Source organism: Penicillium pulvis (assembly GCF_028828015.1).
Source record: "Penicillium pulvis strain IBT 33274 chromosome Unknown scaffold_8_segment0_segment0, whole genome shotgun sequence".
NCBI classification, from domain to species: domain Eukaryota; kingdom Fungi; phylum Ascomycota; class Eurotiomycetes; order Eurotiales; family Aspergillaceae; genus Penicillium; species Penicillium pulvis.
Genome location: NW_026643080.1, coordinates 5,330,199 through 5,356,321, shown reverse-complemented (window position 1 = coordinate 5,356,321; position 26,123 = coordinate 5,330,199). Strand labels below are relative to the sequence as shown.

Below are 26,123 nucleotides of genomic sequence, written 5' to 3'. Positions count from 1 at the left end.
TAGTCTTTAAATATTAGCCCTCTTCGGGGCTCAAAATACCCTATAACTCCCTCCTCGACCTATCAACGAGTGAAAGGGGCAAATTTCCTTGATCGGCCACACGACATTGAACAAAAAAAATATCTCCGCCTCAAGATCATCCACGATGGCTGTGCCAGAAGGAGAATCGGCAATGGATGTCCAGATGCGGGAGATGAGGGAGCAGCTTGCGCTACTACGGAAAAACCGCGAGTTCATCGAGCTGCAGACTCAGCTTGTGCTGGAGAAGCAACGGAATGCGGAGGAGGAGAAAAAGCTGCAAGACGCAAAGGACAAACTCAATGCGACTCGAGAGTCAATCGTAGCGGCTCAGCAGCACACTCAGGCAGTAACTTCAGCTCCTCAAGATACGAGTAGTATGGTGGCAGCGTTCATTGAGTCGGTCAGAAGCCCTGACACTGAGAACCCATTACCTGTCAACGGACATACTGAGAGTGCAACTCCGTTCAAGGGCCTCAACAAAAACGGTAATTGGATCCAAGCTGGTACTCTTCCTCCACCAGGGAATGCGTTTCAAACCCCAAAGCCCTCACCCGTGAATACGCACCAAACTCCAAAGTCTCTGCCTGTGAACATACCCCAAGCCTCAAAGCCTTTGCCTGCGGACACGCCCCAAGCTCCAACCCCTTCGCCCGCACCCTCAAAGGTGATACCACGCTATGAAGTGTGGAAAAAGAAGGTGGAGCAGGAGCGGGCACTGGCGGCCGCGACTGCTGCTTCGAAGAATGTCAATGGGGCTGCAACTGCTCCAAATGGAGCTTCTACCCCTCCGATGAACCAACCATCTGGGAAGCGCCCGGGCGAAGGAACTGATATGACGCCTGTCAAGATCCAGAAGCAGAATCCACCTCCACCCCAGGTGGGCAACCAGCCGCCACAGCCACAGATATCGTCGACATCTGCTTTGTCTGGTGCTGAGAAGAGGCTGGAGCAAAGGCTTCAGCAGTTGCCAATGGAACAACCTACTGGACAAATTATGGAATCAGTTCCGCCGACTGGGTCCAGAGAGCGAGTGCGCTCGCCACCAAGACACCCAAGAGCACGCTCGCCCTCGAGACCGGGCCGAGGGTATTCGCCGCTCAGATCAATGAGGGCACCTTCACCTTCCAGATATAGAGCTCGTTCGCCTTCCAGGCATAGGGCGCGCTCCAATTCTAGGCCTAGAGCTCGTTCGCCGTCTAGATCAGGAAGAGCCCGCTCCCCGCCTAGAGGGTACAGACCTCGTTCCCCATCACGCAGACGCAGGACTCGTTCACCACCGAGAGAGCGCTTCCGCTCGCCACCAGGTAGCCGCTACGCATCACCCAGGCGTGAGCGTTCGCCCCCAAGAGCGCCCAGAGAGCGCACACCACCAAAGGCTCCCAGAGCTCATACACCGGCGCCGCCAAAGCAAAACCAACATATTCTACTTGGATCACCTGTCGCAACTGTACCCTTTCAAAATCGTCAAGTTCCTCCTGCACCCGCACCTATTCAGAATTCTCAAGCCCTTGCTGTGGGAACCCCACCCAAACCAACAGTACCCGTATACGGGGCAGCCGACTGGCAGGAATGCAGAAACTTTACTTGTAGCATAGAAGCCCACTTCCAGAGATATCGCACATTCTACCACAACGATGAGACGAAGGTCGAAACCGGCAAACTCGTGCTTGCTGCACCACTACTGGATCGGTGGAACGCATACACCATGCAGCTCCCAAGGGCTACCTGGCTCACTTTCTGCACCTTCCTCGTGGAGCTACTTCCACCCGACGGGACTGAGGAGGAGTGCCGTCGCACTTACTCGTCAATTAAACAGAGACCCACGCAATCTGTGCGGGACTTTGTTCTCTTCATGCTCCGATACCATAAATGCTGGACGGGCAACAACCATAACCGCCTGCGGCACCTCTGGGATCGGATTGTCCAACCCCTCAAGAACCACTCAGAGAAGTCATGGAAGGATTTTGAGGACTTCCATGAATTCGTCGAGTATTTGGAGGGGGTTGAGGCTTTTATGATAGCCCAGGATATTCCCTTCGGTGATGGTATGACCCCAAAGTCAGCGAGGTCGAAATCAGTAGGCCCCTCAAAGCGTGGCCGTGGAGGTGGAGAACGCGGTCGCGGCCGTGGAAAGCGTGGCCGTGGTTAAGGTTTGAACCCGCCATGTGAGTATAGCCCATTTTTAACATCAGTCGGGGTAGGGAAACATTTCGAACCAGTCATCTGGTTTTTGCCGCTACTATTTACTTCTTATGTGGGGGATAGAGAGACATCGAGACTTAGTGATTCATTTGCTTAGAGATATCAATTGCTAGAGTTACCATTTATTAGGCTCAAAAGCCAAACACATCTTTTCCATTGAATTCACGGTTCCTCGCATAAACCTCCATAAACATCAACGGTACCCCTCCAAGATCCGTCTACAGTTTGCTATCCATCTCCACTGCCTCAGTCCGCGCCAGGGCCTTTTCAATCTGTTCTTTGCAAGCCATCAACTTGACATCCCTCGTGCCATCCTCCTTATAGCCTGTAGACGACCCATACTCACTCTCATCTCCCCAAATATCACGATACTCCTGCTCCTCGTAATAGAAAGCCTTGCCATCGTGGAACCCACTCAGAATAGTCGCATCTGGATCCCCACGGCAGCAAGCACATCCTGTATCATCCTCCGGCTCAGGGACCATCGATCCATCCTTCTGGCCTGCCATGGCAATTTCGAAGACTTGGCCGTAGAGTTCTTCGAATGGCTCGTCCAGTGAATGGTGGGTCAGGCGGGTTTGGAACGAGGCGTGTTCTGTTGTGCAGCGATAAGCGCAGTCCAGGAAGATTCTTCCTAGGTCATTCAGGCGGGCTTCGCCTTCGTAGTCTGGGTGTCGGATCAAGTATACGCAGGTTGGGGTTACGCTTCCCGTTAAACCTGGTAAAAGGTCTGCGATGGCCTGAATGGCATCGGGTAGGGCGAGATTGTTGAGCTCGTCAATGTGGGGTTTGAGCTGAGGGGCCATCTTGGCTTATTGATTATTTTGAAGGGGACTGTTTCGTTGTTCTTGTCGGTATGGAAGTTCAACTTTGAATGAGACTGTGGGATGTGTGATAGTGAGGGAAGGTGGTGAGAGAGAGAGAGAGCTGGCAACCTGTTATGTTCTGGGCTTTGCGGCTCTGCGCTTCCTGACTCTTACGTCTTACATCACTCGACGTTGCTACTGGACCAAGGCATACCTTTTTGTCTAGTTTCATTGTGCTTGTATTGGAAACGCATTCTGACAAGGGCCGATAAATAAGAACCCTTGTGCAGTATATGTAACCTATAATTGAAAATCGATATGGTAAGTGGCGGCGAGCGTCGGTGTGCTACAGTGCCGACCGACTCTTTCCAGTCACATTTTCTTTGTGGCCTGTTATTAGCTTCTGCTGAAAGACCTTGTCAGACCTGACGACTTTGAGTGTTATGTGAGGCTCCAGAAGTCCCATACCCCCACTAGGCAGACTGCCATCTGCAGTATGACCGCACTATTCCAATAGTTCATGAGGCGCAACGCCCCGCAGAAGGCCGCAAGGAACCGTGCAACACCATCAACCCCCACAACCAATCCCGATGTTTAGGAACTGAAAGGCCCATTTTAACTGCTTATCTGATTTGGCAGTTCTTATCTGTCGCATTTGCATCCTAGCCACATCCCAGAATTCACACCTGCAGGGCCCAGCAGTCGGGCGGCCCATCAGAATACGTGGATTTCTCAGCCGATCAATTTCATTATTTGCTTTTTCTGCACTCGCGACCCCTCGGTCTGTATCTTCACCAATGAGCGGGTCTGGGTGGATGGCATCGTGATCGACCAACACTCCGACCGCTACATTCCTGAGCCCTGATAGGCCTTGCATCCAGGATGCCCCCACCCCGTGGACCCCCTTCGATCAGCAAGCCGTGGTTCAGCTAGGATTTCCCGGCTTTGTTATTATCTTACTTATCTACTGAGTGGTCCCTCGCCTAAAAAAAGGGCGCGATGAACATTCCTTTGTATATTCGTGCGGAAGGGTAATACCGTGGTTGTGGTCGCTTCATGAATCTGGGGAACTCGGCAGGAGGTCCTTGCGCTGATAATTTAAGTCGCGTGAGCTATGGAGGATTTGAAACCCACCGAATCAAGCCCTCCTTCTGGGAGAAGATACAAACCATGGCGAGAGAAGACTGGTCGCTGGATACTCGCGCTCTTGGCAGCTGTCGTTATTGTTAAATCTTGGATTGATTTCGTTCCTGTGGAGAAGCGGCGGGATCCGGATCCTTCCTCCACAGTAACCTTCAGGTGGGAAGAAGTGCAGCCCTCGGAGACGTTGTATTATTACGACTGTGGAAATGGCTTTCAGTGTGCTCGCCTTGAGGTGCCTATGGATTATGAATGTTTAGAAAGCCAAGCGCGACAATTCGTGTTGGCAATAGTGAAAGTTCCTGCCAAGGTGCCTGTCGGAGACCCTCGTTACGGTGGTGCCATGTTAATTAACCCAGGTGAGTCTGATGTCATTCATTACTGGTATTTATAAGCTTATAAGAGATATAGGTGGTCCGGGGGGTTCTGGAGCTTTGCAAGCGTTGCTGTCAGGACGCCATCTCCAGACAATTGTCGATGCAGAGAACGACCCGTCCTCGGGGCTGGGTGGCCCCGATGACAAGTATTTCGACATTATAGGGTTTGATCCCCGCGGTGTCGGACAAACAACACCGGCCGTAACATGTTTCCCCGATTCGACTTCTCAGCGAAATTGGGAATTGGCAGTCGAGGCTGAGGGATTGATCGGGAGCAGCGAAGATGCACTGCGAAGAAGCTGGCAGCGAACCCAGGCGCTGAATTTAGGCTGCTCTGTGCACGAGATGAATGATATTCAACAAAATGCGTCAATGATGGCCTACGTCAATACACCACTTGTTGCACGAGATATGCTCACCATCGTTGAACGTCATGGGGAGTGGCGTGAAAGGGAAGGTCTCAAGGCACAAGAAGCGCATGACAGCTGTCATGGCTATGACACTACGCGCTCAATTGCCAAACGTACAGAATGGCGCGAGGGTCAAGAACCGCTCTTGTACTGGGGTAGATCTTACGGCACGGTCCTAGGCACAACATTTGCAGCGCTTTTCCCAGATCGAGTATCTCGGGCTGTGCTCGACGGGGTTGTAAATATGGATAAGTATTACGAAGATAGAGGGCCGAGCGTCATCATTGACGCTGATGCTATATTCGACCGCTTCGGTCTCTATTGTGATGCCGTCGGCCCAGACGAGTGCCCCTTCTTTGTCGTTGGAGGCTCATCCGCAATCCAGGACGCGTACTGGACGCTTGAAAATCAAATTCTCAATAGCTCCATCCCGGTTATGGCATCCGCGACCCGGGGTCCCGAGGTCATAACCTGGACAGACGTGAAAGCCATTCTCCGCATAGCAGTGTACCAGCCACTGCTTGCTTTCCCTGTATTGGCGGAGAAGATCGGCGCACTTGCTAATGGGAATCCGGTCCCCATGGCGGATTTTAAGCGTGGTCGGCACTTCAGTACGTGTCCATCAAACGAATGCAGCATGATGGGTCCGTGGTCTCCACAGTGCACCCAAGGGCAGGATAATACGCTTTATGCGATGTCAGCTATCTTATGTACTGATGCTGAATTTCTGGTTGACAAGACTTTGGAGAGCTTCGCAGAGATGTGGATGGATCTCAAGGCTGATAGCCAAACGTTGGGGGATTATTGGGCTCAGATGCTACTCTCCTGTGCAGGATGGAAAGCAAAGGCAAAATATAAGTTTACAGGTATGGAACAAGAGTCCTCCGGCCATGAAAGTGCTACAATGCTAATATGATATAGGACCATGGGATGGCATCGTCACATCACATCCGATGTTGTTTGTTTCAAATACTCTAGATCCAGTGACGCCCTTGTATAAGTATGTCTCTTGAACCTTCCAAAGTGACCGGTATATCCACAGCTCTAACACCAGAACAGTGCTCAACATATGTCGGATAAATTTCCCGGCTCTGCCTTGCTTCAGCAGGATTCTGAAGGGGTGAGTCTGCTTTGCTTCTGATGAAATGAATAGCAGCTAAATATCTACTTAGCACACCACGCTTGCCGCACCATCCATGTGCATAGCAAAATTGATCCGGACTTACTTCCAAACAGGTGATCTTCCTGACGTTGGAACACTATGTCTGGCTGATTTAAAGCCAATGGTGGGACATGTCGACCAAATGCCTATAACCACTCAAAGTATGACTGCTGCCGATCGGAAGCTATTTGATGCTTTGATTGCAGAGACTAAGCAAGGATATCTTGCTCTCTGATGAATAATGACTGATTAATGAAATGTCTTGGTGGTTTTTAGCGCTTGCACGAGAGTTTCGGCTATATCCTTGATGCGACGCCGGGGGTGTTCATTTTATTTCATTCAATGTTTTTTAAGCAATCTCTGATACATCTATATCATTGATACCTTTAGCTAGAGTAAATTTTATTATATTTGCTATATTCGCTTACCCCCACTCTCAGGATCAGTAAACCTCGGACAACTGCGAACTCTATCAGTAATAATGCGGAGAACATTCCATCGACCTCGGCTTTACATCCAATCCAATGACAGCGATTAGATGGCAGTAACCCCGCCTCAACTACAAAACTTGGAATGAGACTCAACTTTCTTTTACGCTCAACTTTGAATAAACATCAAATTTATCACTTATCAGTCAAAATGACACCCCCGATCGCAACCGATCTAGCCGGCTCCGTCAGCGCCCAGGCTCATGAGCTGCACCGGACAGCTCGCGCCGAGAAGGCGAAAGTGAAGATGACTGTGCTCGAGCAGCCTGTCTTCAAAGATAAGATTGAGGAACGCGAGTACCTGAAAGGTCGTCTCGCCGCCGCGTTCCGCATTTTTGGCAAATTTGGCTATGATGAAGGTACTTGAGAATCATGATACTCTCGCCTTGGTCAATACTGATCATTTTTGTCGATATAGGCGTTGCTGGGCACATTACCCTTCGGGACCCTGTGGAACCGACGACATTCTGGGTGAATCCGTTCGGCACCGCTTTCTCACTGATGAAGGCTTCCGACCTCATTCGGGTCGATCACCTCGGCAAGGTGATTGAGGGTGGAAAGAATCGCATGCTCAACGCCGCGGCATTTATGATTCATGAAGCTATTCATGAAGCTCGACCTGATGTTATCTGTGCAGCTCATTCACACAGCCTTTATGGACGGGCATTTTGCTCGTTGGGTAGACCACTTGATATTATCACCCAGGATTCCTGCGCTTTCTACAACGTTAGTTTGTGATTCCCTCTGATCTATTGAATGTCGCACTGACCGTTATCTCTGGGTAGGATCATGTGGTTTATAATCAGTTTAATGGCGTCGTGCTGGAAGAGGATGAAGGTGTACAAATTGCCGAGACTCTAGGAAACAAGAAGGCGGCTCTCCTGCAGAACCACGGTCTGCTGACAGTTGGACAATCGGTTGAGGAAACGGTCTTCTGGTTTGTTAGCTTGGAGAAATCTTGCCATGCACAGCTCTTGGCAGATGCGGCGGCTGCAGGCCGGGGTGGAGCAACCGTTAAAATTGACGATGCCGACGCGGCCCTGACATACAAAACAGTGGGGACCCCCAAGGCTGGATGGTTCAGCGCTAAGCCATTATTTGACGTGATCCACCGAGAGACCAGGGGCGAGTACTTGGAATAGATTGCCGCCTCGGCGGGTAGCTCCACATCTAGCTAGGACTGTACCCTGCAAATAAAGAGGTGGAGAAATGACCCTCTAGACCAGGGTCGTTTCCACTTCCCTACATATGACAGCATGTGCAAATGAACACTCTTCACTCGTCGGATTTCAGTCTTATTCGAAGGGAATATCCACTTCTCGGACAATGCTCCGTCCCTGCGGACTGAAGATTAATGCGCCAATCAGCGATTCGATATGTGGAGAACCTCTTGTTTCACCAGCTAGCTTCCTCATCTTAATGCGTTTTGAGTTGGAACACCAGGGTCTTGGCTGACACCTTTTCAAGTAATGGGCCAATAGGGGACTCCACGGCAATTCAAAGCAGCAGCATAAATAGTGGGCTTGAAATCATGTCAAAACCGTTGTAGATATTGATTCAAGCTCGATTCTTTCTATCGTGAAAGCAAACAGTCGTCATGCAGATCATTCTTCCTCTTCTTGCCGGTGCTGGCCTTGCTAGCGCTAGCCTGCTCAATGGACGCTCCGCGAACGTCAAGAGAGATAGCTGGGGTGGAAGCGTGTCGCTCGGTCCGACCAAGTCCACTATCATCAACGCCGTGACCACTATTATCCCCGGTGCAGCCCCTGCTACCCAAAATGGAGAGTTATTCCTATGGCCTGGCATGTCCAACGGTACTGGTGACCTGATTCAGACGACCCTGGAAAGCTGGTCTAGCAACGCGTGGTGCGGTGCGACCACTGGCCAGTGGTGTGTCCGTGCCAGTGTGTTCGGATCTTTTGGTCAACTCGACGGTGATGGAAGCCCCGTCAGTGGAACGGATCAGGTGCGGATTGAGTACAACCTTGAGAGCGATGCGGAGACCTGGAACCAGTAAGCAAATTGTTGAGAAGCAGTTAATTATTTTGAAGGGGATGGATGAGCTAATAATACTTAGAACTGTGACCAATGTTGAGACTGGAGTGCTGCTGTCTACATACGCAATTGCCGCCGGACCATACATGACTGGGTGAGTCTATTAAATCAGGGCGTGTTTTATTTCAACTAACAACAATTAGATACGGGACTGGAACTGAATGCGATGATGACTGCACCGGTACTATCGCTGCCCAGAAGTACATCAACACCACCATCACTCTCAAGTCTGCCGACACTACCTTCGGAGAAACCATTGCGACTGCTGCTGGTGCCACTTACACTGGCTTAGCCTCAAGCCAGGGTGGCAAGGTCTGGACCATTGAGACCATGAACATCCCTGCTATGTAGAGGGATTCAGGCATAGGACGGAATGTCTGCTGTGTGATAGAGAAGAAGCTCGTGTACTTATAAAAACACCATGCCTCCCTAAAGAATTGAAATAGCCTTCCAAGGTTATATACATGCATATCTAAACACCGCATTACTCCTTATAATCTAGTATCACAACGAGCCGCACCGGTCCAGGAGAAGCAGCACCTCCAATCCCATCACTATTCCGCTCCGACTGTGTATAAGCATCAACAACCTTCTTAGCACCAGACGTAATCGTCGAACACCCTTGGCCATCAGCCTGACACATCCGCATGCCTTGAACATCCTGGTTAGCAAGCTGTGCCTGAATGGCAGAAACATCCCACCCTGACCATCCACTGTTCTCCAAATCCCCAAAACTGAACTCGCCCCAGGTAGACGTATATCCACCATATTGGTCCGTCGGAAGCCCATCCGTTCCAGGCGCAGCACCCCACGCACCCTCCGAGTCTTCATCGAAGGCAACATACTGTGCCTCGTTGGGTGCAAGGACGAAAGTCAACGCAGAGTGCCCGTACCAGCCATCAAGCTTGTTGTCGGGTCCGACTTTGTTCCAGATAGTCACTGTCCACGGCTCTGTGTTGTTGCCCGTGAACTGGACTACGTATTTGTACTTGTGAGCTTCTGTTGGGCTTACGGCGATGATGTTGCTGCCCCATGGAATGCCGACGTTTCCGCGGTAATTGATTCCAGCGCCTTTTGGAGTGCTACGACCTCCGAATCCGTCTGTGGAGACATCGCTTTCTTTGGGGTGAGATGTCCATTGGAGATTCAGTGGTAAGGGATGTCCGTTTAGGTCGAGGACTTCGCCGATTGAGTTAAGAACCGGTTCCGCTGTTCCTGGGAGCAGTTGTGGAAGTCCGGGTAAATTTGGGAGGAGTCCTGGCGCAGGGTGTGGTGGGGCATGTTTTTCGGCGGCGGCCTCCTTTCCTTTTGCCCCTTTGGTGGATGGCTTTTTCGCTACTTTCTCCTTTTGTAGCGCCTTTTTAGGTGTTTTTCCTTTCTTCGGCTCCTTTCTTGCTGGTGCATATCCAGCCAGGGCAATTCTTGCGGGTTCTTGTTCTGCATGAGCCTCCCCAGAGTGTTCTGTGATATCAAGGGCAACTGTTACGGTCGCATTGCCAAACCCAGACAGGGATGAAGTAACCGTAGTCGTAGAATGAATACCGCCCGTTGTTTTCTCCAACATGGCCTCTCGAGGTGGCGCGGTCATGTCAAGTCCCTGGAGGCCATCAGAATTGCCATTTTCAGGGACTGAGCCGATTGTCTTTGTGATCGCTGGTGTTTCTGTCACAACGTTCATCACAGTTCTTGTCATGTGTACTGTTGTCGTGAGCTCGGGCTCTGCAGAGTGTGTTTGACTGATAGCGAGTTGTGTGGGCTCAGGAAGCATGTGGGTTGGCTCTATCGTAATGTCTTCAGTCACGGTCGTGGTGACATAAATGGTATTTGTTGGCGCGCAATCCTCGTAGACCGTTGTTGTAATGGTACGGAATTCGATGAACAAGTCGGCGGGGATCTGATCAACCCATGCCACGTCTCTAGGCTCCAGTTTTTCGGCGTGTGGCATGAGATGGGCATGTTTATGGAGATGCCCGTGGGACGCTAGGACATAGTCGATGCTGGTGAGCACGAGCAGTATAGACGAAGTCCACTGCATGGTGAGAACTGCAAATGAAGATCTCTAGAGATTTCCGAGGTGGGGCTTTCAAAGGTAATTGAAAAGTCGGCCGCTGTAAATGAGTCTATATATTAGTAGGATAAAGTCTCTTCAATCCATGTCTAGCAGATCATGGTCGCAATGGTTGTCGGATGCATGTCTAGCAGGTGGACACGCGATGAGCGACGCGGCCAGGTTTTGTAGACATGACTAGGTACCCGGCACTTTGTACCGGGGGCGAAGTGGAATGTTGAGTCGCGTTGGATCTCAGAAGGGTGATCTGATATGGACTGTAGCAGCCCTGAATTCCATCCCATCTTGGCCTTGTCTTGGCCTTCAATAATTTGACCTTGAGCAAACACTCGCATTATTTTGATTAAGAGATGACCATTTACTAGACAGAACAATTCCTTTTGTTATTTCTTATTTCTTTGAGGTCTATCTGGCTCAGAGATCGGATGGGGTGAGCCAGTCCTGCAGCCCCTAGCGCGGGACATTCCCAGCCCTGGCTTACGCCTCGACTCACGTCTACACGTGGAGTTCCTAGAGGAGGCCAGATGGAATTCTTTGGCTTTCTATGGCGTAGGTGGCATCATGGTATTAAATACCTTTTCTAAAATGATCCCACCTTTCCAAATATTCCAACAACCGGGTTGTCCACTTGGGCACGATTATTCGAGTAGAGACGGGCCAACCTTGGAAGTACTCGTGCGGTATATATATTCAAGTAACAAGCTAGTGTTCTTACCAAGAAGATAAACACACTACCGCGAGTGTATTGGTTGTATTAAATCAAAGTAGGCATTCAGCTAATCCCAATGCCGCGATGCCCGCTTTCCATACTCGTAGATATATATCGAGCTCTTTGTAAGTTGTACAGGAGATGTAGAGAATGGTCTCAAATAACAACAGTCTGAATCCAAAGATCTTCAGACATTTTCTTCAACTAAGTTGTCCGCTCGCACTATATCACTCTATTCATCAAATATCAAAGTATCTTAGCTATCATCAATTAATCAAAGAGGGTTGAGCTACTGAACATTGGAAGTTCCCCTTTATCATTGGTGGATACTCCAAATATTGTGGGGCCATGTGTTGCAGTACAGATCCAGATGATCCGAAGTCGCACACTGCTGTGCAATTTGCATGAATGTTTTATGGTTGTTCTCCTCATTCAATATGTAGAACTTATCTCAGGGCCATAGCAGTGTTTTCATTTCTAATACTCCGAACCCAAAACTTTGATATCTCCAATTCCGAGAGCCAATGAGAACAACGCGACTATCAGCAGGCATCAACGCTAAACCGCAAATGGGGAAAGTCGCGCCCGGTGGACTAATCTCAGCCAATCACACCCAAACCCCCACCTGGCGAAAGATTTACTCGAAAGAGTTGCCAAGGGCTCCGTTTTCTTGGGGATACGGGGTGGGTATATAAGACCTAGAGAATCGCCGGGTCATCCAGAGTTCATCTTGTTTGAACCATTCGATCAGATCCATTCATCATGGCGAGCCTTCACCCCTTTGACCCCATCACCCCGGGAGAGATCCAATTGGCCGTTCGGATCTTAGAATCCGCCTTCTCTGGTGTCAAGTTGCGATACAAGCGCATTGACCTTCAGGAACCCATCAAGCAAGATGTCATCCCCTACATTGAAGCCGAAAGGCTGGGCAAGCCTCGTCCACGCAAGCCTGCACGTTTGCTGATGGTTCTGTTTCACCGTCTGGATAATGGATCTTTCTACAAGGCCCTGTTGAATGCAGACACCAAGTCTGTTGTGTACGCCAAGGAACTTCCGAAGGATGTCCAGGTACGGAGACTTATCCACAAAAACTTATCTCATGTACTGACAACCAACAGGGCCCCCTTGATGTGGACGAAATGCTCGAAATTGAGCAGGTCTGTCTGAATCACCCAGCTGTCAAAGCGGAGATTGAGAAATTAAAGCTCCCATCCGGCATGACTGTCTGCCTGGATCCATGGATCTACGGTACTGATGATGCCAAGGAGACCCGACGCTTATTCCAGTGCTATATGTACATCGTGGCAACAGACCATCCTGGCAATAACCAGTACTCTCTTCCTTGCCATTTTTCTCCAGTCTTCGATGGCATTTCCCACCAACTCATCCGCATGGACTACCTACCTGGTGGCGCTGATCACCAATTCACGGAAACACAGCCGTGGAAGCCTGTGCCCACTGTCCAATACGCCCATGACTTGTTGGATGAGCCACTGCGTACAGATTTGAAGCCATATATTGTGCAGCAGCCTGAGGGTGCTTCTTTTAATGTTATCGGAAATGCTGTTTCGTGGCAGAAATGGCGGTTCCGCGTGGGTTTTAACAACCGTGAAGGACTGGTATTGCACAACGTGACCTACGATGGTCGTAACACTTTCTATCGTTTGTCGTTCTCGGAGATGACAGTTCCCTACGGAGGTTGGTTTTGACCCTTTCTGCTCAAAGTAATTTCGTGAGATAAAGCTAACTGATGTAGATCCCCGTGGTCCTTATCACCGAAAGCAAGCCTTTGACGTCGGTGACGTCGGCTTCGGTATCACAGCGAACCAACTCGCACTGGGCTGTGACTGTCTAGGCCACATTAAGTACTTCGACGGTTACCGCACAGATGCCCAGGGTGCTCCTATCCAACTTAAGAATGTTATCTGCATGCACGAGCAAGACGCCGGTCTCCAGCACAAGCACACCAACTACCGCACCGGAGCTGCGACTGTTGTTCGCAACCGCCAGCTAGTCGTGCAAATGATCTGCACCGTGGCCAACTACGAATACATCTTCGCCTTTATCTTCGATCAAGCCGCTAATATCGAACTGGAGGTTCGCGCGACTGGTATCCTTTCCACGGTGCCTTTCGACAACACCAACGGACAGACAGTACCATGGGGTACTAACGTTGGTCCAGGCGTCATGGCTCCCTTCCACCAGCATTTGTTCTCTCTCCGAATTGATCCTGCTCTGGATGGCTTTAAGAATACCATCTATTACGAGGACAGCGTGCCCATGCCTGAGGATGAATCGAACCCTTGGTCGGTGGGCTACACTACCGAGGAAAATATTATGAAGCAGAGCGGTAGCGCCTTCACCAGCGTGGATCGCCACCGTGTGTTCAAGATCCGCAATGATAATATTGTTAACCCCATTACGCACCACCCCATCGCCTACAAGCTGCAGACATCGCCCAGTCAAATGATGTTGGCTTCGCCCAAGTCATTTGGATTGAAGCGTGCTCAGTTCGCGACCCGTCCTATTTGGGTCACCAAGTACCAAGAGGATGAGCTTTTCGCTGCAGGCGAATTCACAAACCAGAGTAAGAGTTCCGAAGGTGTGGAGGTCTGGGCTGGCAGAAAGGATCCTGTCGAGGATGAAGATGTGGTTTTGTGGCACAGTAAGTTCCTTTCCCGAATATGTTTTGGTGATATTAGCTTACAATCTCCAGCATTCGGTCTCACCCACAACCCTCGCATTGAGGACTTCCCTGTCATGCCCGTGGAGCGGGTTAGCGTTATGCTGAAGCCGGATGGATTCTTCACTAAGAACCCAGCTCTGGATGTTCCTCAGTCTTCGCAGTCGTTCAACAAGTCTATTGAGCACCCTGAGCCGACATGTTGCTCGGGTGCCCAGGACCGGAACCAGGTGAAGCTATAGACGATAGAAGAGTTACGATTCATGATCTAGTAAAAGCTGGAATATATGTGTGAATAATCCAAGCAAATTTGCATTAATTCTTTTGTTATGATACAATCTACCAAACAGTCCCTAAAAAAAAGTTTTTTAGAAGAGTTTATCGTATTCTGATACAGACCTTAGAGACATGCTGGCTAAAGCGAGTATCCAATTAGACTGCAGAAGTAGGAATGAAAGAGAAGTAGTGATACATGATGCAAAATTTGCCTAGTAAAGGTAAACATGATTCATGAAACTGCCTGCAAAGTCCTCAACAAGAATACCGCGAGTCATTCGTACCACTTTTGATTGCTAAACCCCATTGAAACATGATTCAAGTAAGTGCATAACCCGATTTTTAAGCATTCGAAGCCTTAATCCCCAACTGCCTGACCCACACCTCGGCATCAACAACCGAATGCTTCCTGTGGAAAACCTTGTCCATCAAAACACGGTGCACCTCCTCATCCCGATCCATACACATATCCCGCAAGATAGTAACACGGTAATCGAGATCAGCTGCCTGTCGAACAGTAGACAAAACAGCGCCGCTGGTGATAAGTCCCGCAACAACAACATGATTAGAATTCGCGCATCGGAGAATCATGTCGAGCTCTGTACCAAAGAAAGCAGAGACGCGGCGCTTAGTGATAATCGGCTCGGTAGGGGTTGGAGTGACAGAAGCATGAACTTGCACGGAGTGGTCGCCTTCTTTGAAGAGACCACGCGCTGCAACGCCGGGGACGGAGGAATTGGTCGAAATGTTCTCCGGGTAGCCATTTCGGAAGGCTGTGATAACGTGGACGACATTTAGGTTGTGGCTGCGTGCTGCAGCGAGGACTGAGGTCAAGCCTTCAAGGTATGACTCGGGACATTGGAGTGGGTCGACTGTGCCATTTTGCACGTCGAGGAGGAGTAGGGTGGTGCGGGTACCCATTGTGGAGGTTTGAGAAGGAAGGTTATGTGAGGATTGAAGAATTGCTTTGGGAGTGTGAGGTAGAAGAAATACTTTTATGGGTTGAGCAAATGAAGAATCACATACTGTAGAATTAAGGATTGCGATCCCGGTCCCGCTATTTGTGACGGTTAAGCTATCCCGGTTCCGGGATGCTGACACTAATAAGCTCAGGACCAGCAGTCTGAGGTCACTTAGGCACTGACTATAACACTGGAATTAAGTATCACCTTGCAGAAGATTTTTGAGTCTTGAATGGGAACTGGATTAGAGCAACAGAGTCAAATCGAGGTGCTTGCTTTGGCAGTAGTATATCCTTCCCTTTCTACATTTCATCTTTCCTTTTTTCTAACACCACATCACAAATACGCCAGATAACAAAAATAGCCAATTGGAGGAAGACAACAATGAACAACAAGCATACCATTGTGAGAGCATTGTGAAAAACGCGACCTGACCCTGGTTCGACCCGGGTTTGGAGCCCCTCCGATCCACAAAGTGGAGCCTCAGAACGGTAACAGTCGATATTATAAGCTTTGACCTGCCCTCAATATGCATATTCTCCGTATTCGTTTCAAGATCTCAGAATGGTACACATCAATAGTATAAGCATTAAGAACCCCAATTAAAGTTTGAAGCTAGGTACTACATCCAAGACAGCCGGAGCTTACATAACAACTACGTCGTCTCGACGCGCAACATTCATCTCAGAATATCTCCCTAATGCTCATGGCAGCTATGATCCTAAACCTCGGCGCAAAAGTGCGCATACGTTATTGATAAGGGCGCTTACAACCTAAATCCCGGTAAACAATCATGGCGAAAGTCTCATTCACACATGGCAGAGACAGTAAGTCTCCCGGTCTCGGCTTGAGCAGGTCAAGCTAACGAACGAATCAAGAGCTTCTGGGTCCCGTCGCACGTCTCAACGGCCGTGTATTCGATACGGACCCCGTTGTCACATACATGCTACTGGAAATGTCAAGAGAGGAACGCCTGGCATATCTGCCTATCTACTGGACAACGCTCGTCAAGTCAGCTCTATTGAACGATGCGATCATCACCGAGGCGGATGGTTGGAAAGCTGCATCCGTTATAATCCCACCTGGAAGATGCGTCGATAACGTCTGGACGCTAATCTATGCTGGATTCCTTTGTGTTCTGTGGAGGCTTGGCTTCTCGGGCTTTAAGGTATGTTCCGCAGGATTACTGAGATGAGAGACAGGGCTAAACATACTAGCGCCTTTGGACCGAGTTCTCCGGTATGACGGATAATGCAAAAGAGAAGGGCCTGCGTGGTCAGAAGCGGTATTATTACATTTTCAGCATTGGGACTGAGCCTGAACACCGTGGGAAAGGTAGGCTTGGCTTGCTGCTGCTTGAACTCGGGGCTGGGTTATTGACATTGCTACAGGTTTGGCAAAAGCTATAATGCTCGAACATCAGCATACTGCCCGGCGTGAGAACGTCCCTATTTGGCTCGAGGCTACGAGTCCAGGCTCCCGTAATCTCTATCTGTCATTGGGATTCAAAGAGATCGAAGAGATTATTGTTGGGAAAGGCAAGGTCGCGGCGGATGCTACAAGACAGCCAGGCGGTCCTGGGATTCCTATCTATGCGATGGTGTGGTGGCCGGAGCAGTCGCCCTCTGCGCAGCTGTGATTTGACACTCCTTTGTACTTGTGCATTCATAAAATATCCTTATGAAAGATCACTCGTTTACTCTGTATCACCTGCATGATGCATTTGAAGCTGTGTTTGATAGGGCGAGGGGATCTGAGCTGATATAGCCCGCAGGAAACTTTTTTGGTGACGTCGTAGTTGGGTTGGTACTGTCTTCCAAAACAGACTTCGAACTCAGACATCATAATTCTCGGTCGCTCGCGCCGTAGAATACGCCACATTCTCCTTTCACCATGGCTTTCTATTGTCCACCTGCATCCGAAGCATGCAGTTGTTCAATATTAGCAGATACAGAGTTTCAGACATCCAACTCTGTGCCTTGCAACTGGCGGTGAGAATCACATAAATAACCTGCCTCGATGGCTTCGTAATGCAAGAGACATGTAGCATTCGACCTTCCATATGTCCCTCATTTCCCGGGCGCTGCATGGCCAAGGGCATTTCATTTTCGGTTGTCTCATCTAAATCAACATTGACAGGGGACTAGGTACTTCTGTCTCTAAGAAAATGAGACACTAGAGACAGTCAACAGGATAGCAACTTCATCGTAAGGAAGACAGTAAATAAATCCTCAGTAACTCACCACTAGCCATAAATGGATCAATAATCACAAATCCAAATCAATAGAGCAGACTCGTATTGTACAAGCCGGCAGATTTAGGCGATCTCATCCCGAATAAATGTGGCCCGTTCATTAGGTTGCATCTTGCCGACTCTTTCGGCCGGTTGGCAGCTCACATTTCTATTTCGGAGAACGATCCCACCACAGAAATTTCCCCAGATGTATAGCCTATAGGCTAAACCCTGTTCGATATCTGCATGTAAGATCCGGACATAACGGCCCATCGCATGACAGGTCGGGCAGAACCCCACGAGAGCCCGGGTTTTGGGTGAACCCCGATGGCAGTGGGGCCAATGTTAGGGCCAATGTCGATCAGACGATCAGCTTGCGGTGATTTCTCGGCCGGCCGAACAGGATAAGGACTCCAATGTGGTTCGGGGATCGAAGCTACGCTACGCCTTGACGTAATAAGAGAGATTAAATGTTAGATATCCGAGGCGGTCCGCCCCGGGTCCGAGTGCGCTTGGGACGCCATGAGGATTATTTAGTTAGGGGCTTTTTCGCTGATTTATTTGAAACTTCCGAAAGTCGGTGACTCTGGTGTTTGGATGAGATGATATCATGGTATCACAGGATCTCTAAGTGCTAGCGAGGTATGTGCAAATAAACAACGCTTTCCCCTCCCAAAATTCGAAATGTTTCCCACTGCGCATTTGGAAGGCGTGTATTGACCAAATTGGCTGCAGTGGGGGTATATGACCCAATCATCAAAATTCCTAGCAAAACTCCCATAAACTCCATGCAAATTACCTAAGTGGCCGGGTTCTGTCCACTCATACTTGGGAACAGCATGACATCCGACACACGACCCAAAATATTGCGCATACTCCAATCATCCATGGGAAGCGCGGAACCGCCAGTAGCCGCAAAGCTTGGAGGGAAATCGGGGGTGGTGTCAATTGATGGAGGGGAAGGCAAAATTAGGGGTGAGTAAGGTTGGTATTGGCTTTGTGCTGGGGCAGTCGACACAGGTTTGCCAGTCGACGCAGGTTTGCGGACACGGAATGCCTCCCGAATCTCACGCAGGGCACGAAGAGACGAAGCAAGATGCTTAGCAGAATCAGTGCGATTGTTATGATTGGCGTCACCGTCTGCATATACGTGATCTGCTAGGACTTTCTCTAGACGATCAATGAGCTCCCATGTCCGCGGGCCATCATCATTGGTGATCAGCAGAAAGGCCGAAGCAATGGATCTTTGCAGGCTGATCCAGGACCGAGAGCAATGTGGATTGATTTCATGCAACTCCACGAATGCATCCACCGTGTCAATCAAGCTTCTAATACAGTCCTCCCGAATCAATACTCGACGGTGTTCATCTAAATGCGCATGCGAATCTAATGACACTCGACACAAGACTGAAAGAAGATACGAAGCGTGCAGTCGGAGCTCAGTTCGTTCGATATGTTCGGCTAGCGATCGGCAATGTTCTCGATGGCGCAGATGTGGTGCGGCTTCGGCAAGCATGCGCTGAATCCGGTGCTTGTATTCTTGAATCTCATTGAACCGGGGTTGGGAATGGTTTGGGTGCATTCGTGACCGCAACACCTCCAATGCAAGCGATACGACCCGGCATAGGGTTTCAAAATAGGATCGATGCCCCGGCATGGATTTACGATCATAGGGAATTTCGGGTTGGCTGACCATGGTGATGGAAGGTCGATCATAAGCGAGTGAAAAGTGGCTGTTCTGGAAAGCCATCGACCACCTAGCTAGGTCAGCTCGAATCTATTGTGGGGAGACTGAGAGTTTCAACTTACCAGACACGTCTTCGAATGTCTTGCTCCTCAAAGGAGAATCCGGTGGTTTCGACATGAAGACCGAGAACAAGACACATCCGTTCTGTCATGCCAAGTAATGTGTAGGACGCACCAGCGTTCATATTATATGATAATACATTGCTGATAATGAGTAGAATCTGTATAACCTCTACCGTGGGTTGCGAAACGTAATTCAGCATTCGCAAGCATTGGTATGCGCAGGATACTGCATCAGAAGTCAGCATTGTGTCCAAATGAGGATCAGACTCAGGAACGAACCGTATACCCATGATGTCAGCTCACGGTCACGCTCCGGAAGATCGGACAATTGACATCCCGAGGCCAGAATCGCAAAAAGCAAGCTGAGGAAGGGCAGCTCCATCCCGAAAGGTTTGACTAAACCATTGGCGTCCGGTTTATAGACCCCACCTGCCCGTTGCCTACCCAAAAGTATCTGATTCGTCTGTCGCTCGATCTTGTCAAGATCTGGTAGTACGGGGTACAACACCGCACCGATATCTTTATAGAACTTCACAAATCTGGAGATTCCATCGTCAGCATGGCTCCCAAATCCCCTTTCACCAAATTGCTTACCTCCGGCATTGAACATCGTCCGGTAGAACCGCGCACACTCCAGCAATGTTGAATGTGTAAGGATCGGATGACCAAAGATCCACGAATGGGTATGCGACCGACTCATTGCCCAGCGCCAGTTCGGCGAGGAGATCCTCCTGAGGTAGCGCCTGCGCTGTATCCTCCGAGCCCTTGGATTTGTCTAGAATATCTACCAACGCGGACCGAGAGCCGAGATGGACGGTACCGGTTGTCAGCACGTTCGACCCGTAGACACCCTCCGACCGGATGGATTCCTTCCGCTCCATGCTCTGATCGTCGGTTCGTTTCCGGGACGAGTGTGTTTGGAAGAGTGAATGCAGGCTTCCGAGAATCTGTTCCATAGCGACCATCTTGTTATTGATATCATCCCACTCGGCCTGCGAGATGTCGATGACCTCCGAGGGATCCAGGTCTGGTTCATCGCTAGCTGCGGAAGGCGGATCGACAGTATAGGATGTATATGATGAATCCCGTTGGGATTGGGAGTATGATGGCGCAACAGCGGGCGATGCGAACGACGACTGGAGCGGCGTGGAGGTTTGGTGGAGAGTAACCGAGGCTGATAATTTGTTGGACGGCGGGCGACCGTAAGAACAGGTGAAGTTCCGCTTGACGCAATTCCCGCAGGGCACTTCGCGGTCGCAGCGGACCTTACTAGCGCGACATGGCAAGCATGTCTTGCACTCGCGTGGTCGGCGGCGGATGGGATACGTCGGCATGTTTTAGAGCCCCGCGGGGTGGTCTCGGAGGAGGAAGGGGAGCTGAGGACAGGCTGCCTGCAGCGAGCGAGAGGCAAAGAGCAGCATAGATTGGCAGAGGCTAGTGGTGAGCTAGTAACCGTAAAAGCGAGGAGTCGAATCTCGGGTAAAAACCGATGCAGCTGTGGCGGCGTATCGTGGCAGGTCCGTGAGCTTGCCCCGGATGTTGGGAAAAAGCAGAAACAAGGATCGACGGGCCCGCAAGCGTTAGAGAACTTTCCCGGTGTATAACGTGCCGATCGCCAAAGGTAAATTTGCATGCGACAATCGCTAAGGTTACTGACATAAAATGTATGATTTCATAATGCATTCGCATTCCTTGGTTGATAGTGCCTAAAGCGGGATTGTTTTGGTGGCGTTTTGGGTTTTCTATGTAGGATTCGATATGTTTTCCCCCACTCTAACCGAAATAAACAAATAGTTATAGTAATTTTGGCTTTGATCATTGGCTTTAGTTTCTCGCTTTCTGCTACACTTCCTTGAGCTTCAATGGAAAAATGCTTGTTAACGAAACACGCTCAATCATGCTATGTAGGATAAAGAATCTCGCATGATCACGGCGCCGGCTTCTGAGCAACCTGCGGCACGCTCCACCAGTCATGCCATCGGTTCTTGGTCCCGATCTCGGGAATGGTCACCTGCAATTCCAGCTTCTTCTCGGTCGAGAGATTTTTCTTGACCATCTCGATAGCAATGCTAGCTCCGATACAGGCACGCATGGTGTCTTTGATTCTACGTTGCCAATCTGCTTCAATGGCAGTGGCAGAAGTCTGCGTGTCCCCGGACGGATCCTCAATGAAAGCGCCAAGGCTAAGCGTTGCCTCCCAAGCTTTCCGAGCCTCAGTGATCGCCTTCGAGGCACGTTCCAAAATCGTAGAATCGGTATCACCTTCCAGGGTCGCCTCGCGCTGGTACTCTTCAAATGGAACCAGCTCGGGCAGAGAAATGGGAAGGAATGGCTTCATGCGAATTTCATACCGTAATTTGTCCGTCGAGTATGCATCCGAGCCCGAGGCAGATGGGAGGATCTTGTGTCGGGCCAGGAGAACATATAGGGCATGAAGGGCAATCGCAAAAGCGTCCACCGCAATCAAGTGCGTCGTCAATCTCTCCAGGCACCGGAATGACTTGTGAAATGCGGAAGCTCTCCGGGTTGCATCAGCCGCCCGATTACTTGTTGAAGTTAAGTCTCGTCTTCGGGCCGCGACCATGAAAGTCCGAATGCGGTCTAGGTGGCCGAGGTGCGTGGAGCATATGTGCGAGAGATACCAGTACATCCCGGGCAGCTCCTCTGGGGAATAGATCGCAAGTTCAAATCCCATTTGAAGGATAAGCCGAAGCTGCGTTAGTTTCTGGTGATATGCCCAGCTACTAAGTGGGTATGAGTAAGTCGGCTCCCCACCCCCGATCTGCAGTGGGGGCTCTCCGCTGAGGGCTTGAAGCTGCAAATCTAGTTCCTCGGCCTTGAGGAGTCAGTATAGGTACTTTCTACTTGACAGCTGGGGATGTCTCACCTCCATCTGCAAACTATCCCAGTCCACGACAGTATGGCAAACGGTTCGACGAACCCGACACCGGTTCAGACAAGAACATCGCACTGAGTCCACAAAAGGCTGTAATTGATTAGGATCACTCGACGTTTCTATTTGGCTGGATAGACATACCTGGGCAAATCGTTTCACAAAACCGTCCATGTGGCGGGCAATTTGGAACCGAGGATCCGATGGGAGTTCCACGTCGTCGGTGTTTGCCTCCAGAAGAATACTACATGGCAGTACCAGCTCTGCAAGATCATCAAACAGGAATTTTTTCACTGAAACGGCGCCCAGAATGGTCATGTCGCTAACAATCAATGCCTGAATAAGACAGCGAATATAAACTGACGGCTGAGGTTTCCGGGACATGAGAGTCCATATGGCAGTCTATGGTTCATGTTAGGGCAAAAGGAGATATTGAAAGGTCTTTCCGCGCTTACCTTGAAGTTGGTTGGGCCACGATAGTCAAGTATCTGCACAATATCAATAGCGTCTTGGCAGAGCCGTTTTGAATGAGCAAGAGCATCTTCATGACTGATATGCACAATGGGACGTGGGGGAACAGTGCTGGCGAGTTTTCGTTGGATCTTCAAGCTGAAGGCTTCTGGTACAGATTTGCCTAGCAAGTGCGACTCTTTCAGTTCATCAAGGTGTGACAAACATGCCCTGAAGCTGTCTGTTGCTCGGGTTTCCAAAATGTCAAGATCCTGATCCAATGCAGCCAGAAAATCGTACCGGAACAGTAGTCTGCAGCGAATGGCGTCCTTGAGCTTTTTATCTATATCTTTCTGTTCATCCACCCACGCAACCGCCTGGTCCAGCAGGCGGTAAAAATGCGATCCATCAAAGACAGACAAGAGGTTACGATTATACAGCTGGGTGACAAAGTCCTCCTCCTAACAACATCGGACACTGTCAGCAGCTGTCAAGGACAAGTTCCTTGCCCAACTCACCTCGTAGTAATACTCGACCGCCACTCGGGCATGGACATAATCGCAAGCCTTGACCAGTGCAAGACAATATGCTCGAAGCACAAGGCTTACGAGGATCGATTCACTGGGCACGCGATCAAATCGAGCGTCCTCCATGGTCTTCGGCACTGGCGACAATAATTTATCAAGATAGATAGATGTGAAGAGGGTTTGTGAAAGCGGATGGCCCATATGCCATGCCATCTAGACACCCATCAGCACCGCCAAAATCCATATGAAAAGGGGCACACACCTCGTGGCAAAGTAGCTGATCCATCAAGCCCACAACCTCCTCTGGTGTCAATTCTCGTCGCACGTCGTAATCGTCCTCTAGCGCCTGCGCTTGATTTTCACCTGGGGCAATGTAACCGCTGTCCATCTTGGAGTCCATAATCTGTATCAATTCCATATCTCGTTAGCATCATCTTGCCCCGCATGTTTATTTCTGGTGTGACAAAAACGCACCTCCAATGCGCCCACGGCTTCGAAAAGGGTAAACGTCTCATCTTTCACAAGCTGGCCGGTCCGTAACTCTAATTTGACGAACAAATGTTAGTTCATAAATAAAAGTATCGGAATCGGCCTGTTGTGTCTTACTTGAGGCGGCCTCCGTGAACTCGGCCGTGATGTCGCGCCGAGGAGCGGACGGCGCAACTTGCCGCGGGGGCACTCGAACCTCGTTATTCGGCAGCATCGCAGAGGATTATGAAGCTCTGCAGTCTGCTGCCGGCTCTTGTCATGCAAAGAAAGAGTTCAACAAACTGAAGACGAAGTTTGGAAGAAAGCAAATGGATCGAGGGGTGAGTGGGGGAGGCTGTGGGCGGAAAAAGTGATTCGGGCAGGCAGACCGGGGACCTGTGACGTGCAGCTGCGGCCGACCATCAGATCACTCTACAACAATGCTTTCTTACGACGTTCCGAAAATCCATAGTTCAATGGCAGCAAGTATACGATGGAATATGAAAAGAAAAGCAGAGTGCGATTTCTAGGCCATGTCTATCCCAGACAGACCTGTATTGCTACACATGTACAAGTTGAATGCTTCCCCGGAGTCTCTTCTCCTTGGCCGCTCACGCCCGGGTCTATCATTTCTCCATCACACCCTCACGATCAAGGTATAGCTCGTTGCGAATTGGTCGTCTATTTCTCAGCGGCTTTGGCAACGGCCTCGTCGTTGGCCTCGGCGAGCGAGCGAACGTTGCCCTGCTTGCCGTTCTATTTATCGATTTTGGTCAGTTTCTCCGTCGAAGCTCCAGGAACTTGGTTTTCAACTGACCTCCCACTTGGCAAAACGAATGTCCATAAGACCGCGACGCTCAGCAGCAAGACGGGGCTCGTCCTTCAGGGACCGGCGCACCGTGCGGGCGGCAATCGCCAGGTAGCGGTTGTAGCTAGAACGATGTCAGAAAAACAATTGTCGAATGTATTGGTTTGCGGCGGCACGTACGTGAGGCCGGCGGCTTTCCAGGCAGCAGTCATTTTGAATGGTGTGGAAGGAGGGAGTGGTTCGATTGAAGGGGGTGAAAACGGCTTCGGGTGAGTTTGGAAGCGTTCGACTTCGGAGGATCGGGAGTGGTGATCACGTGTGTTGAAATATCACGTGTTAGAACTGTACTCATATTAACGTGACTGTTTGTGTCACGTGTAAATTTGGAATGAAGGAAATTAATTATTGTATCACGTAAGCTAATGCCATCGTCGGAGGGCATCCTCTACCTTGTCTCGACCACCTTTTGTTCATTCATTAGTAGCAAATGTCGCCAGTGCGTGGGCGCCAATCAGAATGTCTCTTATTCCAGGTGTAATTGATCAATGGTGACGTTGAGCTATGACAATAGGAATAGACAGGGGTATGTGATCCATGATTTCGGCGGATTTACATTGAGACCCTAGTCAGGGCGTAGCAACCCTGTGCTGTTTGGCATTGGGTCCCGCAGATGAGAGCTTCCGAATCAGTCTCTCCTCCATAGGCCTATTATCATGTATGTACTATATATGCCAATCAACGATTGGCTCCGACCACTTGCAAGCTCATTCTTACTGCATCGAATCCACCTTTCTCTGTGGAGCCAATTCTGTATTTGCTGCAACATTATGTTGACATTCTTCTAATATATTCCCATAATGTCATGTTAGCTCCAAGGAATTGAAGAGTGTTGAATTCGAACATCCCAAGTTGTTGGTCTCGAAGGCAAGGCATCGTGGCATACTCGATGTATCATCACGAAATAAGGCATAAGGCACCATAGCAGAGATCTTCTTGCTGTAATTTTGCTGTGCGTAGACTGTACAATTAGGTACAATTGGTATAGAAGTGGAAAGAGGTCCTGAATCGTAGTAGCTCTTGTGTCAGTCGTTTTGCTTCCCCAACGCGTCACTCCTGGGCCTGGGTCCACGATACATTTTGCACTGTTGACAATTACGCCCTCACTTATTAAGATTGAATAATTTGCTGTTCCCCCCATTGTAGCAGCAAAGTGATTTCAGTAACCTCAGCAGTTTCCTCTCACTTTTCTTCCTTTTCTTCTTCGCTCACCTCCCACTCGCACTCCATCCTCTATCCGTCACCCAGCCGCCCACAACAAGCTCGAAGGTCAGTGAACCAATATTTCCATGTTTTACCTCGCTTCCTCCGCCATATTCGGCTGGTTTCTTGGTCCATAGCAGAAAGACAGACAACGGGATTCGCGTGGTAGATCATGAAGGAGGAAGGGAGCCAATGTCAAGCCTGATATCTTGATCCTTCTGCCCTGAATGATGCCACTCCGCCTTTTGTCTCTTCTGGCCATGCAACAGTCAACGTCTGAAAGGATCGTGGAACATGTTCTCAGCGTTGTGGTTTC

The 26,123-nt window shown here is 49.8% G+C and overlaps 12 protein-coding genes across 12 annotated transcripts; 6 read left to right on the top strand and 6 right to left on the bottom strand.

The window, feature by feature from the left end:
* Nucleotides 1-145: 145 nt before the first annotated feature.
* On the top strand, nt 146-2,170 carry N7503_011439 (uncharacterized protein; the record flags this gene model as incomplete). The annotated part of the gene is made up of 2 exons (XM_057070985.1): nt 146-1,107; nt 1,348-2,170. 2 exons carry the CDS (start codon nt 146-148, stop codon nt 2,168-2,170), a joined length of 1,785 nt encoding a protein of 594 aa, XP_056917596.1.
* A 271-nt stretch (nt 2,171-2,441) lies between these two features.
* On the bottom strand, nt 2,442-3,029 carry N7503_011438 (uncharacterized protein; the record flags this gene model as incomplete). Its single annotated transcript, XM_057070984.1, has 1 exon — nt 2,442-3,029. One exon carries the CDS (start codon nt 3,027-3,029, stop codon nt 2,442-2,444), a length of 588 nt encoding a protein of 195 aa, XP_056917595.1.
* Nucleotides 3,030-4,143: 1,114 nt separating this feature from the next.
* On the top strand, nt 4,144-6,353 carry N7503_011437 (alpha/beta hydrolase; the record flags this gene model as incomplete). The annotated part of the gene is made up of 5 exons (XM_057070983.1): nt 4,144-4,528; nt 4,581-5,822; nt 5,878-5,956; nt 6,016-6,076; nt 6,129-6,353. The coding sequence occupies 5 exons, from the start codon at nt 4,144-4,146 to the stop codon at nt 6,351-6,353; spliced, it is 1,992 nt and encodes a 663-aa protein (XP_056917594.1).
* Nucleotides 6,354-6,757: 404 nt separating this feature from the next.
* On the top strand, nt 6,758-7,748 carry N7503_011436 (class II aldolase/adducin family protein; the record flags this gene model as incomplete). The annotated part of the gene is made up of 3 exons (XM_057070982.1): nt 6,758-6,965; nt 7,025-7,332; nt 7,392-7,748. 3 exons carry the CDS (start codon nt 6,758-6,760, stop codon nt 7,746-7,748), a joined length of 873 nt encoding a protein of 290 aa, XP_056917593.1.
* Nucleotides 7,749-8,203: 455 nt separating this feature from the next.
* N7503_011435 (uncharacterized protein) lies at nt 8,204-9,012 on the top strand (the record flags this gene model as incomplete). Its single annotated transcript, XM_057070981.1, has 3 exons — nt 8,204-8,619; nt 8,684-8,755; nt 8,805-9,012. The coding sequence occupies 3 exons, from the start codon at nt 8,204-8,206 to the stop codon at nt 9,010-9,012; spliced, it is 696 nt and encodes a 231-aa protein (XP_056917592.1).
* Nucleotides 9,013-9,828: 816 nt separating this feature from the next.
* Nucleotides 9,829-10,696, bottom strand: N7503_011434 (uncharacterized protein; the record flags this gene model as incomplete). The annotated part of the gene is made up of 2 exons (XM_057070980.1): nt 9,829-9,918; nt 10,001-10,696. The coding sequence occupies 2 exons, from the start codon at nt 10,694-10,696 to the stop codon at nt 9,829-9,831; spliced, it is 786 nt and encodes a 261-aa protein (XP_056917591.1).
* Nucleotides 10,697-12,200: 1,504 nt separating this feature from the next.
* N7503_011433 (Copper amine oxidase N2-terminal) lies at nt 12,201-14,363 on the top strand (the record flags this gene model as incomplete). Its single annotated transcript, XM_057070979.1, has 4 exons — nt 12,201-12,506; nt 12,557-13,136; nt 13,195-14,103; nt 14,155-14,363. The coding sequence occupies 4 exons, from the start codon at nt 12,201-12,203 to the stop codon at nt 14,361-14,363; spliced, it is 2,004 nt and encodes a 667-aa protein (XP_056917590.1).
* A 376-nt stretch (nt 14,364-14,739) lies between these two features.
* N7503_011432 (cysteine hydrolase family protein) lies at nt 14,740-15,318 on the bottom strand (the record flags this gene model as incomplete). The annotated part of the gene is made up of 1 exon (XM_057070978.1): nt 14,740-15,318. One exon carries the CDS (start codon nt 15,316-15,318, stop codon nt 14,740-14,742), a length of 579 nt encoding a protein of 192 aa, XP_056917589.1.
* An 834-nt stretch (nt 15,319-16,152) lies between these two features.
* Nucleotides 16,153-16,998, top strand: N7503_011431 (GNAT family N-acetyltransferase; the record flags this gene model as incomplete). The annotated part of the gene is made up of 4 exons (XM_057070977.1): nt 16,153-16,186; nt 16,238-16,527; nt 16,577-16,694; nt 16,751-16,998. 4 exons carry the CDS (start codon nt 16,153-16,155, stop codon nt 16,996-16,998), a joined length of 690 nt encoding a protein of 229 aa, XP_056917588.1.
* A 1,393-nt stretch (nt 16,999-18,391) lies between these two features.
* N7503_011430 (uncharacterized protein) lies at nt 18,392-20,735 on the bottom strand (the record flags this gene model as incomplete). Its single annotated transcript, XM_057070976.1, has 4 exons — nt 18,392-19,349; nt 19,402-19,627; nt 19,681-19,940; nt 19,996-20,735. The coding sequence occupies 4 exons, from the start codon at nt 20,733-20,735 to the stop codon at nt 18,392-18,394; spliced, it is 2,184 nt and encodes a 727-aa protein (XP_056917587.1).
* Nucleotides 20,736-21,328: 593 nt separating this feature from the next.
* Nucleotides 21,329-23,974, bottom strand: N7503_011429 (N-alpha-acetyltransferase 35, NatC auxiliary subunit; the record flags this gene model as incomplete). The annotated part of the gene is made up of 8 exons (XM_057070975.1): nt 21,329-22,237; nt 22,289-22,387; nt 22,439-22,696; nt 22,750-23,205; nt 23,263-23,484; nt 23,534-23,674; nt 23,746-23,813; nt 23,878-23,974. The coding sequence occupies 8 exons, from the start codon at nt 23,972-23,974 to the stop codon at nt 21,329-21,331; spliced, it is 2,250 nt and encodes a 749-aa protein (XP_056917586.1).
* A 446-nt stretch (nt 23,975-24,420) lies between these two features.
* On the bottom strand, nt 24,421-24,842 carry N7503_011428 (ATP synthase subunit epsilon family protein; the record flags this gene model as incomplete). Its single annotated transcript, XM_057070974.1, has 3 exons — nt 24,728-24,842; nt 24,557-24,671; nt 24,421-24,495 (listed from the first exon to the last, which is right to left on the bottom strand). Exons 1-3 carry the CDS (start codon nt 24,757-24,759, stop codon nt 24,421-24,423), a joined length of 222 nt encoding a protein of 73 aa, XP_056917585.1. The 5' UTR covers nt 24,760-24,842.
* Nucleotides 24,843-26,123: the final 1,281 nt, after the last annotated feature.